Below are 17,298 nucleotides of genomic sequence, written 5' to 3' on the forward strand. Positions count from 1 at the left end.
TTGTATGACCGCTGTCCCTTACCGCTAAGAGGGGTTATACCTGCTCCCGGATTCCGAGGGTAAATCCTATACCCCGCAGGGTTGGGTCCTGAGACAAAGACGACGTAAACCCTCGACCGTCCTGAAAGGGAGAGAGCTAGAAAACGTATATATATGGCTTTTGTTATCCTGGCCAGGAAAATCTCACACGTAAATATACGGCCGTTGTCTCCCGGGTCAGGAAACGTCCACACGTAAATATATGTGTACAGTAAGGAGTTAAATATATATTTTAATAATGAAAACTAGTTGTTTTTGAGAAATAAAAAAGTCGCAACAAATGATGTACCACCATAAAATGCATAATAATTATTTTATTACACTCAATTCGAGCTATTTAAACCATTGGAAATCATAGAAAAGCATCGTTCCGAGCAAATCATCAAAAATCCTGGATGACAAAAAGGGTCACTGCACCATCAACGAATGGTTCTTTCCTTCAAAGAATTTTCACACAAAGTAGGCTGAGATAAGGGTGCCAGTAGCTACAGAGGACTTTTCGTCCTCAAGACATGAAAAGAACTCTTTTTCCATAGAGCAGTTGATTTTTGAAATAACAGAACCACTAAGCAGTGAACTGGAAAAGTACCACGGGCAAAATATTACAGCTTGATGCAAACAAAGTCAATGAAATAGATAGACGTAATATTACGTCTATGGCAATCCTCAGAAGGATTAGCAGGACATAATATTACGGCATGCAAAGTGTTAATGTGGTACTCTCTGACAGAGTGGCCATGACATAATGATGTAGCTGTTAGCCAGATGCGACAACATAACTCGTTCCTCATAAGAGATTGATATATACAGGGTTCTGATTGTTGTAGATTTGGATGTTGTCGTAAATGTGATCAGGAAATTGTAATGAGGACTAGGGATTTGTCCTTAATGACTTTTTTTTATTATTTCTAAGCTCAGATCCCCTTGCATCTGATGACTTTTTGAGTGTGCTGTGTATGTGTGGCCTTGTTTAGTGCCGTTTAGCTATGATGCAGATTCACCTCATGGTGGAATATATTCCCAGCACTACTCAGCAGAAACACGCAACCGTTTCCCCTACTTGATGAAACAGGGCTCCCACTCAGTCGTGAAGACCTTTGGCGTTTGTTGCATTAACCCATTAGTGCATAGCGTCCGATATATCGGACGTGTGTACACCCATGTCTCGTATAGCGCAATTTCGATATAGCGCAAATTTGTTCCTCGGAGAAACATTGCAACCCAGTGTAGCCTAATCAAAAATCTTAAACGCTCTCGTGATAAAACGTGAACTTGCGCTAAGTACACACGAAATTTCTATCATTTTACGCATATTAATATTATTGCTTGCCTCAAATCTTGTTTTTTGTTTATATATTAATCGAAATCCATTGCTGTGCAATGGCCAAAAGTATTACTCGTCATTGGGTCCAGATAGCCGGCCTACCGAAGTAATTTATCTAGTCTCCTTAACAGAATGAGTTAATTTAGATCATTAATTAAGCGTGGGGCTAGTGGAAATGAGTTTTTTTTAAGCAATACTGGTTGAGACGTAATTTTTGCCGTCATAAGTTATCGGGGGATTGACTTCCAGGTAGAGGATCTACTCTAAAGCCTTCAGGGTCATCGGTATTTACGGGAGAGAAATGGAGCGGTAGCCGAGTTGCGCATGAAGAGCACCAGCATATAAGAGGGTCCCCCTATAGAGTCTCAAACACAATATCTTCGTTCCCTCCCCGCAGTCGTAGGCCCTCTGCATCTCAAGAACACAGTTCAGCAGTAGAAGGTGATTTCGATAGAGCCATGCTGAGTAAAAACCAAGAGAAAATGGCAAAAAATAGGAATGCTGGTAGAAAAATCAAGAATTTGTCAAGAAAGACCATAAACCTAGAAGAGAAATTGATATAGGTCAATTGCTTTGAAAATGGAGAACGTCAAAGCGATATTGTGCGGAAGTTTAAACGCACGATGCCTTATTCTGAATAAAGACGAAGTTAAAACATCAGTGACCTCAGCCGCACCAACTTCAACCAAGCGGTCTACACATACGGAAAGTTCATAGTGAATCAGTACAAAAAGACGAGAGTGGTAATCGCTCCGAGAACGTTTAGTGAAAGCTCCGGTTGGTTCCAGAATTTAAACGGCAAGCAGGTATTTTCAGTGCGGCGATATCAGGTGAATCTGCAAGTGTTGATAGCGCAGTCACCACAACATTTTCTGACGAACTCCAAGCTGTGATTGAAAGTGGCTCCTTTCCCCCTCAACTAGTTTTTAGTGTTGACGAGACGATATCCTTTAGGAAAAGAATGCATTCTTGTTCATTCATTTTCAGGGAAGGAAAACCTGGGTCAGGTTTAAAGGCATTTAAAGACTGTTTCACGTAGCTGCTAATGACTCGCAGGACCTCAAATTAAAATGATTTGTCATTCATAAACTCCGCTAGCTATGAAATGGCATTCAAAGTAGCAATTGCCTGTCATTTCGATGAGCGACAAAAGGGCCTGGGTGACACGATAGTTGTATTTAGACTGGTTTGAAAAATCGTCAACTGCCAGCAATGCATTACGAACACCTGAGATAACAGATGTTAGCCCACCGGGACGACAGGAGGGAATTTCAAAAGCACGTAAGAATTTTTTTGACGTGAATTTAAGTCTTCAAATGCGTGCATACTATCTTTAAAGATGTTTTAAACGATAAACATTTATATAAATAATGTTTTCTAAGGCTATTTATGGGAATATATATGTTTTAGAGGAAATTCAATACCCAAGACCTATGCTACCAGGAACGCATCCCTATCTTCCCAATGTTAAAACGCTCTCGTATAACACAAATTTGTATAGTGCAAAGACCCCAAGGAACGCATCCCTTTCGCTATACGAGACATGGGTGTATTTTATTTTGTTATGGGCTCCAGTTGACTTGCACTACATTTTAATACTGTATTAAGTTCAAATGGATGTGTGTCTTCACCCCCCCCCCGCTAATATTTTAGTTGACTCATTGAATTTAATGACTCAAGAAGCGTTAATGTGAGACATGGACACGTCCGATATATCGGACGCTATGCACTAATGGGTTAATTAAATTTTTACTTTGCGTGTGGCCAATGATTGTCACGATATCAATATTTCTGCCAAAAATGGCTTATCAACAGAACGTGAATTTGGCAACATCAAGACTGTGAAAAACTGGAAAATATTGTGTGTTTTATAATTTGATTTGAGTGGCAATCCTGAGCATGGAAAAAAATTACTACAAAACTCCTATTTCCAAAAATAGGGTAGTTTCCTTCATCAAAGAAAACGAAAGGCATTGATTGCCTTTCGTTTCGCTGATTCGTTACCCACCATTAGTGTATTCATGATACACAAATTATTTGGTTTTTGAAATACCGGTTTTGACGAATGGCAAGGGTCAAATTTTATCCTCATTTGAAAAAGACCAGATTGGCGCCCATGCGATTCCACTCCACGTGACGTCACAGGGACCAAGTTTCTACACGAGAGGATAGGAGTTTTACATCGTCTGAGATTACCAATGCAGGCATGAGGCACAGAGCTCAGGGAAACATGTCTTAATAGTCACCTATTAAAACTGGCTAAGTTCGGAAAGTTTTCTTCGTTTGATAAGGTATTAATAAACCTTTTTTAAGCCAAGCGCTACCAGCCAGCAAGGTACTCAGCTACCCGCTAGCATCCTGCGTCCTATCAGCGCTCAGAGCCTCGATCAAGGTCACCTCACAAGGCGGGAGGGGGAACCAGAAATGCGTCGCACGGACTTTTTCCCATCATTCCTACTTACATGTCGCGTTTTCGCGCGCTTGAAAATTTTCACTTTTCATTTAATCGCGAAAAATAGACATCGTCATTCAAAAATCTAAGAGCGTGAAATACATACTCCAGGAGTAATAATCTTTCGATTCAGGCAATAAAAAAATAATAGGAAACCACCCTATTTCACACCGATTTTCCTCTCAATTCAAAATGGACCAAAATCCATTGTAATTTTCGCATTTATTGGACCATGCTCTGTATTAATGTTTAGATGAGCAGAAACTGAATGAGTGTTTTTGAAATTTTCATTGATGCAAGGTCCATATTTTAATCTTGGTGATCATTGTGCTTACTCTTTAATGCCTAGCATATATGATCACAGCAGAAAACATTTCTTGCTCCACCAGAGTTCCCACTCAACTGTGAAAACCTTAGAACCATGAATAAGCCGTGAATTTCGTCATCTCTCAAACTTGATAGTGGAATTACAATGGACATATTAAAAAAAAGATATTTCAATGGGGAACATGCACAATTTTTTCAAAGTACTAGAATAAGCAGATCCCTATCTTAAATGTACTCACTGAAAATTTTGCGGATGAATAATGTTTTTTAGCTGAGTTATTAGTCTTTGAAAATTAATCTTCATCGGCTGCTTGAAAACACGACGTCATCGGAGCGTGACGTCACGGCACGGAATCCACTGATAGCAGACTGAGGAAGTGGATAAAAAATTGGTCTATGCTGGGACTCAAATGCAAATATGGGGAAAATAATTGCTGTTTTAACGTCAAACAGCAGATTGTGAATATTTTGGGTTGCCAAGGCGTTATTGATTCAAAAGAAGGGGATTGTTTGGTGAGATTTGGAAGCAATCACTATTTTTCAGGAAGTCAGCCGCCAAAAGGGAGTCGACCAAAAGTAAACTGTGGTATTGTGCTTTCTTAAATCCCTATTAAGTCAACTTGTCCTTTTAGGAACTACTACAAAGCTCGTTGATGATTTTTACTTCTATATATTGCAATCAAGAGTCTGCCCTTCTACTCTCTTGGCGAAGTGAATGGTGTACCGTGCGATGACGTCAGAGAGCGTTTCAGGTCACGTGACATCAAGCGATATTCTATCACTTTTAATGAGCATTTAATGACGTTTGTGTAGTGCTAGGAGAGTTTTGGCTTATATATTTGGAGTCGTGAGAAAATTGTCTATTCAATAAGACTTGCTAGCATGATGAACAAATTTCATGCATGTTCCCCATTGTGTTTCAAGGCTGAGCCACATACAGACACTGTCCACACACTTATCTGCACACGTATATTTGAAGTGGGAGATCGGATTGGTGTGGTGGCTAGAGTGTTGGTTGGTGGACTGGGGTTCAAATTCCGGCAGTGGCAAATTTTATAATTTTGTTAGTGGGAACACTGTCAAATGTTAACATGCAGAGTAGAGCTGTGTCGTTCATTGCAAAATTTCATTTACCATTTGTTTTCAATTACATTTTTTTGTTTTTCAATGACCATTTGTTTTCGGGAAGGGGATCTTAAGGAGAGGAGAGTGGGTGACAAACACTTTTTCATTCATGAGCATATTCATATCACTATGTACAATTTTGAATTGCTCTGAAACATCAAGTCTTGTGCTCTTACTTTCGAAGTGTAGAATTTCTGGTTGAAAATGACAAATACCACCTATTTTCGTTTATTGCTTTACTCCTCTCCATCTCTAATGACACGCAGCCTCCCTTGTTACCCTACCCCCCCCATTTTTTGTGGTTCCTCCCACGAGTCGTTATTTTACAGTTATGACTGAGTCCTGCTTCCAACATGGGTTCCCCACATCCCGTAGTTGTATCTTTTGCCACTGTCTCCACTCTATACCCCTATTCCCACCCCCTTCTTCAAAGATGTCAAATCCTCCCAAGCCCCCTTTCTCAAGGGTATAAAGGTGATTTTCAAATGTTTCACAGTGTCTCGTACCAGATGATGGCTCAGTGAGCCGAAACACGTTGTATGCAGTAAAAAAAAATTGTGGGAAAGTGCTATGATCTTTTATTTAAATAACCAAATCTCTCAAAATTATGAGTACGTTGTATTGTACAGAATGGGTGAGTTGTGCCACACTGACCACTCAACTTGGCTCACTGAGCTAGTGGGCGCTCTGATGTTGTGGCACTGAGCAGTCGTCATTCTAGCGAAAGCATTTTAATGAAAGCATAAAAACTCAGTGCTCACTTCCAGGATGCATTCTGAATCACCCATTAGTGCATGATGCCAACATTCCGAAAAGCATCACGGCCTTGTTGCACTGATGCCCATGCAAAATTCGAGAATGGCTTGATGAGATGCATGTGGAAAATATTCTGCTGCACAAAACACCCTCTAGGACAGTTGCCGGATGATAGCCCGGGTGAAGTGGTGATACATCAATTTATGAACCATGACAATACAAATTGATTTTTCAGGGCTCCCAATGGATGAGTCAGATTTTGTGGCATGAATACGCAGGCCAGGCATATAACTGTCGCCAAGCGCATTAAATTGTGGACCCCCATTTTTAACGCGAGCATTGAAAAAATTACTAAGGCAGTATAGTAAGATTGTGATACACAAGGAAATATGGCAATAAAATAATTGCAAAACTGGATTTGTTTTAATTTGAGTCGTGGTAAATTTGTGAAATATATTTCATTTTAGATGCGGAAGTAGCAATGCGGTTGAGTATTTCTGTCTTCATTGATGGGAGCTAAGTTAGTGGAAATATTTCCATAGCTGATAGCATAGAAATAGCAAAATTGCCACAACTAATGGCTAACATGAAAAGTACAGCATATTAAAGGTATAACCAATAAATAGGCATGAAACATTTATAGCTGAAAATGTTATTCCATGTACGTAATTGCAGCCGACCACATAAATGGTTTCTATTTATTCTCTTGGTACGATTTGCGGAGGTAGTTAGGCTGTCTTGGGGGTGTCTCCTTGCTAAGATATATGGAGGTTTTACAAGATAAAGAGGTACGTGCAATGAGAGGTTTGCCTATAAATTTACATGTAAATCTGACAGGACCATTGGGATGGTACGAAGTATGGAGGTTTATGATGTAAAGAGGTTCTGTACATAGGGGTTTTACTATATCTATTATAACATGGAACTTGACTCAAGTGTCTTGAAGCCCTTCAGGAAGGCTGTTATTGTATATTTTAATTTTTAACATTTAATTGATTAAATAATTTATTTGCGTACCTGCAAATGTCAAGGATTAAGTAAAAGTGAACGCAAATTGGGGTTCAGTGGATCATAAACTAACAATCAAACAGAATAATATCAAATTCGGCTCTAGGGACTCAAAGCCCTTCTGAAAGAGCTGTTTAAATTTTTATTTTTAAAATATTAACTTGTTAAAATATTTTGATAGTAAATTAGTATTGTCCAAATATCAAGCAAAATTAATTGCTCCTTGGGCATCAGTGGATCAAAGGCATCGTAAGCAAACATTTCAGACTAGAATAAGCTTAAAACACTATCAAAAATGTGCAAGGAGGATGGCAAACACTCTGGGTACTTTGAGTATTAATATTTTTCATGTTATCCATGAGTTGATTTCATCACTTCTGGTTACAGTACGTCTTTATACCAAGTAGTTTGAATAGTCAGCTGCAAATTTTCTGGTTAGTAATTGTCACAGTTACGAGATGTCGTGTTTACAAACCGTCTGTTTACCAGGTGTCAGTTACAAAATAGCCATTTATGTATAGACATAAAACCGTCGGTTATTGTCAATTGATTTTGACTTTGTTATGCTCAATTTCTCTGCTGATGCCATTCATACTTTTGAATCCATTTTTTATGAGGAAATCGCAAGGTGTTTAGGAAACAATGCATTTATGGGGTGAAATGTCAAATTATGTGGTAATTAATTAAAATGATAGGGTTTTTTCCACCATTTTATCAGCCATTATGTATCAAGATATGCCTGGAAATGTTGTTCCTCCTACTCAAAGCTTGAATAAGTCTAAATGAGATGGCATATTAACTTCAATTGCCATTTGCTGTTGGTCGATTAAGATTATGTCTACTAAAACTATTATGTCCTCTCTGCCTTCCACAGAGAGGACAATAGTTTATTGAGAAATACTTTATTTCTTTATGCATTCAGTTTGGAGCATGTTAATTGACAGGTTCTACCAGTCAGGCCAGGAGTTCTTTCTCCGCCTCCGTATGTAATTAATATCCACTCCCGAGTTCTTCGATCGTGTGTATGACCTTCAGCATGGACCCCTCTTTCGAACCGTATGCACCATTTGGTAAAAGCAGTGTTTAAATCAAAGTTATGGCGTGGAAACCTCCCTCTATTTTTCTTTGTTATTTTAACGGCCAATTTTGACGTCTTTAATGAAAGTCAGGCCTGGCAGCTCAACTTCGCTCAGTGATCAAGTGAGCTCTGACATCACGGCACTAAGCAGTCATAAATTTTGTGCCCATACAAACAGTTTTCACTTCCGTTCAGTACGGAGCAGAAGGGGGGTAAGGAATTGAGAGTTATACTGAGTCAAGGTTCCTAGAGTAAAGGTTGCCTCATTCGCGACTCGGGCTCCCATTGGCTTGACTTCACTGTAGACCCAACTTCCAGCGCCATTTCAAATTCTAGCCTTTCCATGGGCGTAACTGCTTACCGGAGCGAGTTCTTGAAGTTACCCTCTATCGAACACAGGTGCACCGACTCCATGGGGCCTGAGGGGGCCCGAGCCCCCCCAAATATTTGTTACAGATGTGAGGAAAAATGTGTCAGGCTTGACGATTTTCCCCGGAGTGTCCAGGTATTGAGATTCGAGTGATCAGGGTTCTAATGTTGATCATATGACTCTTCTAAAATACTTTAAAAAAGACTTAAAATTCACTACTTATAAAATTTACCGGGGCAAGGTCCCCGGTTTGGGCCCCCCAATATTTTTTGTAAGTCGGTACCCCTGATCGAACACTATAAGTGGAATTTTAAATTGAATGCCGATTTATGAAAATAATGATGTTAAGATTTAAAAAAAGATAAATTCGTGTATTCAGACGCTATAATTACCTGATGAAGTGATGAAATGGGAAGGTGTGCGAGTTAATTCCGTGTCCACACTTCCTTCCTTTAACTCTCAAAAACACTGTTTTCCTTGCTACTTCCACAATATAATTTAAACTTAGATTAATATAGCTGGGAGGAAAATACGCAAAAAACGAATAAGTTGCTTCAAAAAATTACAGTTCCGCCACTTTTTAAATAGAAATTATGCTCGTTTTCATTCCTCGCCAGGCTTTGAAAATATATAAGATAAAGAAAATTATGCACATTGAAATCCTTTACTTCAATGGGAAGAAAAAATTAGCATATAGAGTGAAAAGAGTTGTAAGTTTAGCGTTATTACCATTTTGAAATCATTCGTAATAGCAATTCAAAGTGATCATACGTTAAACAAAAAATCATACAGATGAAACAGAACTAACGTCAATATTATGCTGAGAGAAATAAGAATTCCCCGGTAAACTAATTTCTAGAAATGGAAAATGAACCACCAACAATTGCCGTTATCAAAACAGCACCATAGTTGCCCGCTTGAGTGGAGAACAGCCTTCCAATCAGAGGACTCTTTCTCTATCTTAAATCCCACAGAAAGTTTCCACTGTAGCCTTTGGTCAAAAAACCTAAAAGAAAAATGCTTCATGGCACCAAAAAGCACTGCAGGAAACTGCAGTTTGCAGATGAATATAAATGCGAAAGAGTACATAAAAATATTATTTGGTTTGACTCAAGTCAACATTTATAAGTTTATAAAGGCTATTCTTAACCAATTTACTAGTTCGAGAGAAAATATTATGATTAAAATTAACGTAAGTTTCTTTTATGTGAACTACGATTTAACACTTGATTCCTGATAAATATTTTTATACACGCAAAAAATTTTCTGTCCCCAAATTAATAAACACTTTTACGCAACCGTGACCTCGAAAATTTCTCAAAAGCTCTCAAAGGCATACGAAAGGACTCAAATTTACAGACTAAGTACTAGAAATTTGTTTACCTGATATCTTACCATTGGCACACGATGTTACTCATAGCATACGAGGTAAATGAAGAATTTGCAAAATAGTCCCTGCATGAATGAGTGCACAAAATATTCAGTTCAATTGGCCTTAAAAGGGAAGAATTCCTGATTTTCCAATGCAATAGGGGCATCTAAGTTCTTGATTACGAAATCTTTAGCATATGCACTTAGTTTTTCTGACTGATTCAATTTCACCACTTTTTTCACATGTGTGGGGAGCGAGACACGGTCAATGATTCAATTAGTTAATATACACAATAAAAAGATTTTTCAATTTAAGCATCCACCTGTGATATGAGACATTCCGTCCAGCTTTCTTCATTTTCGTCAAGCTGTTGGAGGACGTTGCCACAGTACAACGGGAGCCTGGCATATCCAACGATTAAAGGTGCTCTTCACCCACAAAAAATTCGTCTTGTGAGTAGTGGATTACAAAGACGATTTCCAGTGAAATTGCATGAAATGTGTTCAGATTCGCGTTAAACACATGGCGGAGCAAGGTCTCAGGAACTTATTCTCTCTCAATTTCTGGCGTACAAAAAATGTAATGGCTAGGATCAGCTGGGATACAGGGTCTACAGTGACGTAACGGGACTTCTGCTGGCGCATGCGCAGTTACGAATGAGGCAACCTTACAGTCTAAGAACCTTGATACTGAGTACTGATATATTATTTATTCCTGATATATATTAATGATCTCCCTCATAATCTACAAACAGACTGTTCATAGATTGTCCTTTATGCTGATGATACTAACATTCTAGTTTCATCCACATCACTACAGTGCACAATTGAGAAAAGTGAAATACTTCTTCAGCAGTTGAGCGACTGGTGTTCTTTAAATTGCTTAGATATAAATGTTGATAAATCCCTAGCCATGCACTTTAATCTCAGGAGAAAACATGGTGTTGACCTTAATCTTGCCCATGATGGTCAATTCATGTGCCAAGCTCAAGATGTTAAATTCCTAGGACTTACAATCTTGTCAAATCTATCTTGGGAAGAACATATCTGTTATCTACTTAAAATTCTATGCTCCACTTGTTTTCTTATACGTTTCATTAGATTTTCTGTTAGTTCTGACATGCTCTGTTAACACTTTATTATGGCCAATTTTACTCCCGCATCATTACTAGCATTATTTACTGGAGATCATCACATGCTTCAGTTAAGCTTTTTAGGCTGCAAAAGAAAATTGCACGACTTATGGTCTTTGCTCCTTATAATGCCCCATGTCGACCTATTTTTAAAAGACTCAATATTCTCCCACTCCCATGTGTGTATATTCTTTCTGTCCTCATGTTTATCAAAACTAATTTCTATGAGTTCCCTAAAAACTGTGATGTCCATGATTATTACACAAGAGGTCATGATACCATTCATTATAATTATGTCAGGACTAAATCAGCCTTTCTAGGCCCAAAAACTATAGGGTTACGCCTGTACAATAAATTACCATCCAGTTTAAAAAATTGTAAAACTTCTGGTTCATTTAAAATACAAGCTAAACGCTTTTTACTAGAAAAATTATATTATTCCGTAGATGAATTTCTTCAGGGTAATAGTGTATAATTATTTGTCTATTATATTTTTTTATGTACCTGTGTTATATTTTTTATGTACCTGTTTATATTTTTTATGTACCTGACGACTCCTATATCAGTGTAATCTGGTCTTCGGATAATAAAATATACTATAATACTACTATACTACTACTGTTTAACACTTTGAGTGCCGGCAGGTTATTTTAAAGCCCTACTGAAAAATCCAGTCATTTTTACTAAATTCGCATTTTTTTAAACATAAGCATCATAAATAAATTTAAATTGATGTGTATTTCAATAAAAATGGACCATGCTCTTCTTTATGAATGAGATGAATAGGATTTACCGTATATGTCTGAATATAGTCACCCCTTTTTTTTCCAAAAATGCCAGTGGTAAACGTAAAGGGGGGGGCTATATTCAAACGCATTCTTTTAACTTATCACGAAACTGAAGTGTTAAGTTATGGCGTGGAAACCTCCCTCTATTTTTCTTTCTTATTTTTCTAACGGCCCATTTTGACGACTTTAATGAAAGTCAGGCCTGCATTGAATGTGTGAATCACTAGAAATTATGATTTTTAATATAGATTTAGTATAGTAAGATTTTTATTGGAAAATCACAAGTTTTTATGTAATTCAATGATCTTGTAGAGTTTTATGTCAAATTATTTGTTGATTAATTTTAGTGGTAGGGTTGAGTCCACAACTTTATGACCCATAAAGTCACAAGGTTTGCCCATTAAGGTTATTCCTCCTACTTAGTAAGGCTTTCATTAGATTAAATGAGAAGGAAGAATTACTTAAGTGGATTAATCTTGTTTGTTGATTAAGTTATTCTACTTTCTACAAACAGGCCAGAATCGTTCATCAGGGATTATTTATTTTCTACGGATGCTCTGCAATTCATGTTTTGGTTATGATCACTTTTTCTTCTTGCTCCAATCAATGAAATTCTGTATAATTTAGTGGTTGTCTTTCCTTTAGAGTGACTCAGGAACATGCCAGTCCTCTTCAATTAAAGAAGAACGGATCAGCTATGATGAAGTAGGATATGATCACATTGATTGCACTGATGGCACTACAAGTGAACTCATGTCTCAAACCTCAGCTAATCAGGTAGTGTACCATATGAATTATTTATTGTAAACTGAACTTTAATGACATGTGAACTTTGTCACCGTATTCAGTTAGCAATCAAGATTGCTAACTGAATTCCCAGAGCTCTCCATCGCTCTCTTCTGCATGCAAATCTATTCATATTTACAATCTTCTTCTCTTTTAAATAATTACAGTGGAACCTCATTAAAGCGAGTACGGGCTATAGCGACACCCCCGCTATTATGAGAGACAGCCGATGCATCGTCAATTGACCCTATAATAAGCGTGTTAAAAAATTCGTTTTTACGAGACCCTTTCGGTGTTGGCTCTCGCCATAGCAAGGGTTTCACCGCCGTAAGACTTTCATCAAGACTCCTTAACCTCTGTAATTTCTAGCGATCTGTTAGAAATGAAGTTAATGGAGTGCTCAGTCTCAAATTTATGTGGTAAACTGTCGTTCGATAAATATAATGATTGACGAAACAATGCTTTGCATGATTTTTATTCAGGGCGGTGCTTATAAATTGTTTGAATAGTTAGTCGTTATTTGAGTAAGGAAATTTGGTGATGCAAAAAAACATCGCCTTTCGCCTGGATTTATGCTTACGTTTATCGGATAGATGTTTATCTGTCGCCGCACCACTCCTGTTCCTGTATATCTGTTTGCAACAGGTATATTGGCTATTATTTGCTCCACCCCCGGTAAAGCAACAATTCGCTATAGCGAGTGTTTATTAGTGCACCGTGGGGTGTCGTTATATTGAGGTTGCACTGTAATAACATGGTCTATGAAACACACTCAGGACCATTCTTAGCCCTTCTTTCACTCTACCTGTACTTTGGGGATACTTTTTATCATGCTATCTTATCTCATTAAGTCACTGATTGAGTCATCTTCTCCTTAAGAATTTTGAAGACTATTGGAGCTATGTCCCAAACTTTGAAGACCTCTCTTTTCTCCCACTCTTCTTATCACGTCCTCATTACTTACTCATTCGATCGAATTGAATTTCAACATTCTTTAGTAGCACTTATTTTCAATGCTTTCGCTCTTGACTTCTCTTCAGCAGTTATTTCTTGTGCGAAAAAATCCACAGAGGAAAAATCATTCGCCTTGACCGGGATTCGAACCCGGATCCCTCGATTTCCGGCCGAGTGCTTTAGCCAGTTAAGCTACCGAGGCGTCAATCTCCCCTGTGGAAATTTGTGGACTTTTCGCACAATTTGTGAATTGCGGGTGACTCCGTAAAAGTTATTACGGTGGCTAGTCCCGGTTTACTGAAATAAGTCCAGAGCGAACACCTCTCGTGTTCAAAGTTCGGGCTTTGCTCTCCGGCTGTGGCGCCATGCGCACGACCTGGACTGCTAGTCGCATAATATGCTCAGCAGTCTATACCACCTTGTCCGGTAAAGTCCAAAAATTTCCACAGGGGAGATTGACGCCCCGGTAGCTTAACTGGGTAAAGCACTCGGGCGGAAATCGAGGGATCCGGGTTCGAATCCCGGTCAAGGCGAATGATTTTTCTTCTGTGGATTTTTTCGCACAATTTGTGCATTGCGGGTCGCTCCGTAAAAGTTATTACCGTGGCTAGTTCCGGTTTACTGAAACAGTTATTTCTTGTTTCATTCATCTATGGTAACTTGACTTCCCGTTACTTAGCTAATTAGTCTGACTCATAAGTTATGATGCACGGAAATGCTCCCATGTACCTTTTGAGGTAATTAGTTTTATATTATTCAGTCTTTTAGGCAAACTAATGAGGTTCTACAGAGATATGGGTCGTTTAACTTGTGTGTAGTTCCTGAATGTAACTGTACCACCAGTAAGACATAGTGCATACATAGTAAAATGGGCCTTCAATTTTCCCATTGAAGTTTTACTGTTTTTGTGTGTGAAGAGTTTATCTGCAGATTTGGTTGAAAAATGTCCTATTTTGATATGTGCCCAACAAAAATCATAGAACTATCTTATTCTGTTAATTTAGAGTGCTTCCCAGACTCTTTGAGTCCGGGAGTTGAGAGTTTTTCTTTGCCAGTCCTCGATCTTTTTAATGGCGATAACAAAGTTTTAGTTGTATTATTATGGCTCCATATAAGAACTGGTTACGAAAACCACCCATACCCGGCTGTGTGATCACGGATGCAGAAAAGTGGTTTGCATGAATGCTTCAAAACCAATGATCAACGTCGGAAAATACACAATCAGGCACCACGCCATGCTGTCGCATCTAGCACAAGTTGCCTGGCTTGCAACTGCTGCAGGACGTGTACAGTGAGTCCTCGTCAGCCCAGTGCAACTCCCGAACCCTGGTAATGCCAAGCGATGTCGTCCTTAATGTCGCCCGGCGATGGTTTCAAACATAGATGGCAGCACCAAAGCTCGCCCATGTGCTCCTATACCTTGTTAGGACTTAGTGGAAAAGGCTCTCAATATGAATTTATATCTTTTAAATACTGACTTATGCACTGAAACTTATTTTCACAATTAAAAATGTTTGTTCTATGAAATAAATGCGTGGAGAACCATGAAATAAGCCCCCGAACATGACATTCTCTACCTCATTGCATTCCGTCCGCTAGGCTTCAAACAGCTCATTCAACGACGTCAATCAAGCACAAACTCTACAGAATGGGATTATAGCTAATACTTATCGCAACAGCTTATCAGTGGAATTCCACTTCCTGAGCTATAATCACGTAATTCCGATTCAAGGAGATATATCATGCTATGAAACAGTCCCAGACTAGAGGTGATAGTATTTTATCAACGTTTGTTATAAAAGAGGTTCTAAACAACAAATTTAAATCCTTAAAATATCGAATCAAGCCCTTAATAGCATTTTTAACACACTTTATTTTTTCCTGCGATAGAAATGTGGAAAAACCTAAGTATAGGCCCCCGAACTTCGCATTTAGTGTATCATTAAATATCATCTGCTAGGATTTCATTAGGTCAATCAACAATGTAAAATTAAGTACAAACTGCATGGATAAACAGTTAATACTTATCTCAACAGTTTATCAGTGAAATTCAGCTTCTAAGTGGTGAACAGGTAACTCCGTTTCATAGCATATGTGATGCTATAAAAGTGAATGCTAGACTGGAAATAATTGCACGTCATAGTTGTTTTACTAATCGAGGCGGAAGGAACAGGATAAAATGATAAGACCATATCTAATATACTAGCTTTAAGTACCCTATTTCAACAGGAATAGCGGCTTCCAATAAACATTTCCACTGTGTTGTGGTCGAAAATTTTGAGGCTGAAAATCTTTAGGGGTAGATATGGAAATGTCAACGAAGTCAATTCTCCTGCAAGGAATTCGTCCTTTCCCTCGGAAGAGTCAAAAAACTTCATCGAGAAAAATTTCCTTATACATCGCACTTGGTATCTATAGAAAATTGATCGTTCTTAAGTAGCTTCTGTATTCGAAAGTGTGCTGAAAAAAGATCAATCCCGTACAATCACCATAAAACTCCCTAGATGTTTCGGGCGAGCTACAGTGCTGCCATCTATGAGAATAATTTCTCGTCAGCGACAATAGCGACGACAGATGCAGCTTTAAGTGCCCAGTCCTGATTATTTTAAGTCCGTGGTCCTCGTTTAACGTCACTTACCGTTCCTGAAAAATGTGACGATAAACGAAATGACGTTAATCGAAACATAATATCCCATAAGAAGCAATGTAAAAAGTGAATATCGGCTCCTAGACCTCACAATTCCTACGCGAAAAAATTTTAGCGAATCATATCTGGGGCATTTTTTCACGATAGGAATGCCAAACTATGGCATAAATACGAGTTCCTGTCTTCATCGACGACAATAGCAGCAGTGACGTAAATCCTTCTCCATTTTTGTATCTTCCCGCATTTGCTTTTCGGCTTTGCTATGGTGGTCGCCCGGGCGAGCGTCGCCTGAGCATCATCATCGCTGAAACATCGTCGCAGTTACAGGAACCAAAATTATTGTGAACTTGGCGAAAAAAGTGACGACAAAAAATCCGAGTTCTACACGGAAAAATTCCTTGAAATCACTTTTTAGGTTCCTGAAAACCATTATGTCAAGTAAAACCTTGCGCACCTACCTCAGAATTCATTTTGCAGAGAATTTGCTAAAACTGTAATCGCAATTAACAATAAACACACCGTTTTACACTTCGTTTAGACTGACTGTATTACCGCCCATAAAACGAACAACCTGCAACGCCCGCCGCTTCGCGTTTTTTTCTCGCGCGAAATTTAAAAGCCTTGACGTTATCGCGAAGCGAAGGTGCGATAAACGAATGACGGTCTCAAAATTTTCGTGACGTTATCGCGAAATGACGTCAAACGGGGTGACGTAGAACGAGGACTCACTGTATCTGTGATCATGGAGCGCAATTGCATCCTGCGAGGCTTGGAAAACAGGGGCACGGCGTGAATGCAGCTAGCGAGCCATCGCATCCGTTTTACATAGGGGATTGGAATGGAAATATTAAGCCCCGTGTATCCTAGCAATAATGCAGTAATTCCGATGATTTTGTGTCTGATTTTATTATTTTTATAAAGATGGCAGAAAAAATTGAGTGAGAGTGATACTCATGCACGGATAATCTGCAAAACGGACATACGGCGGTCGGGTGATCGGGGGTCTGCTGTATTTGATTTTTAGTAATCGACTCTTCTAAAAGATTTTCTAACATTTTTTAAAACATTTTGGAATTTTATATGGATTTGTAGTGTTGATAAAAACAAATTTAGTAATTAAAAAGTCGTAAGGCTATAAGT

General features: G+C 38.6%; 1 protein-coding gene across 5 annotated transcripts in view; it reads left to right on the forward strand.

The window, feature by feature from the left end:
• Positions 1 to 17,298, forward strand: part of LOC124172575 (zinc finger protein 180-like) — a 68,589-nt gene that overhangs the window by 33,738 nt on the left and 17,553 nt on the right. For all 5 annotated transcript variants that reach the window (XM_046552015.1, XM_046552014.1, XM_046552016.1 and 2 more), the window contains one exon: positions 12,417 to 12,548. In XM_046552015.1, the coding sequence (XP_046407971.1) occupies positions 12,417 to 12,548 (132 nt within the window). The remainder of the gene's footprint in view (positions 1 to 12,416; positions 12,549 to 17,298) is intronic.

Source organism: Ischnura elegans, assembly GCF_921293095.1.
Source record: "Ischnura elegans chromosome 13 unlocalized genomic scaffold, ioIscEleg1.1 SUPER_13_unloc_1, whole genome shotgun sequence".
Lineage (NCBI taxonomy): Eukaryota > Metazoa > Arthropoda > Insecta > Odonata > Coenagrionidae > Ischnura > Ischnura elegans.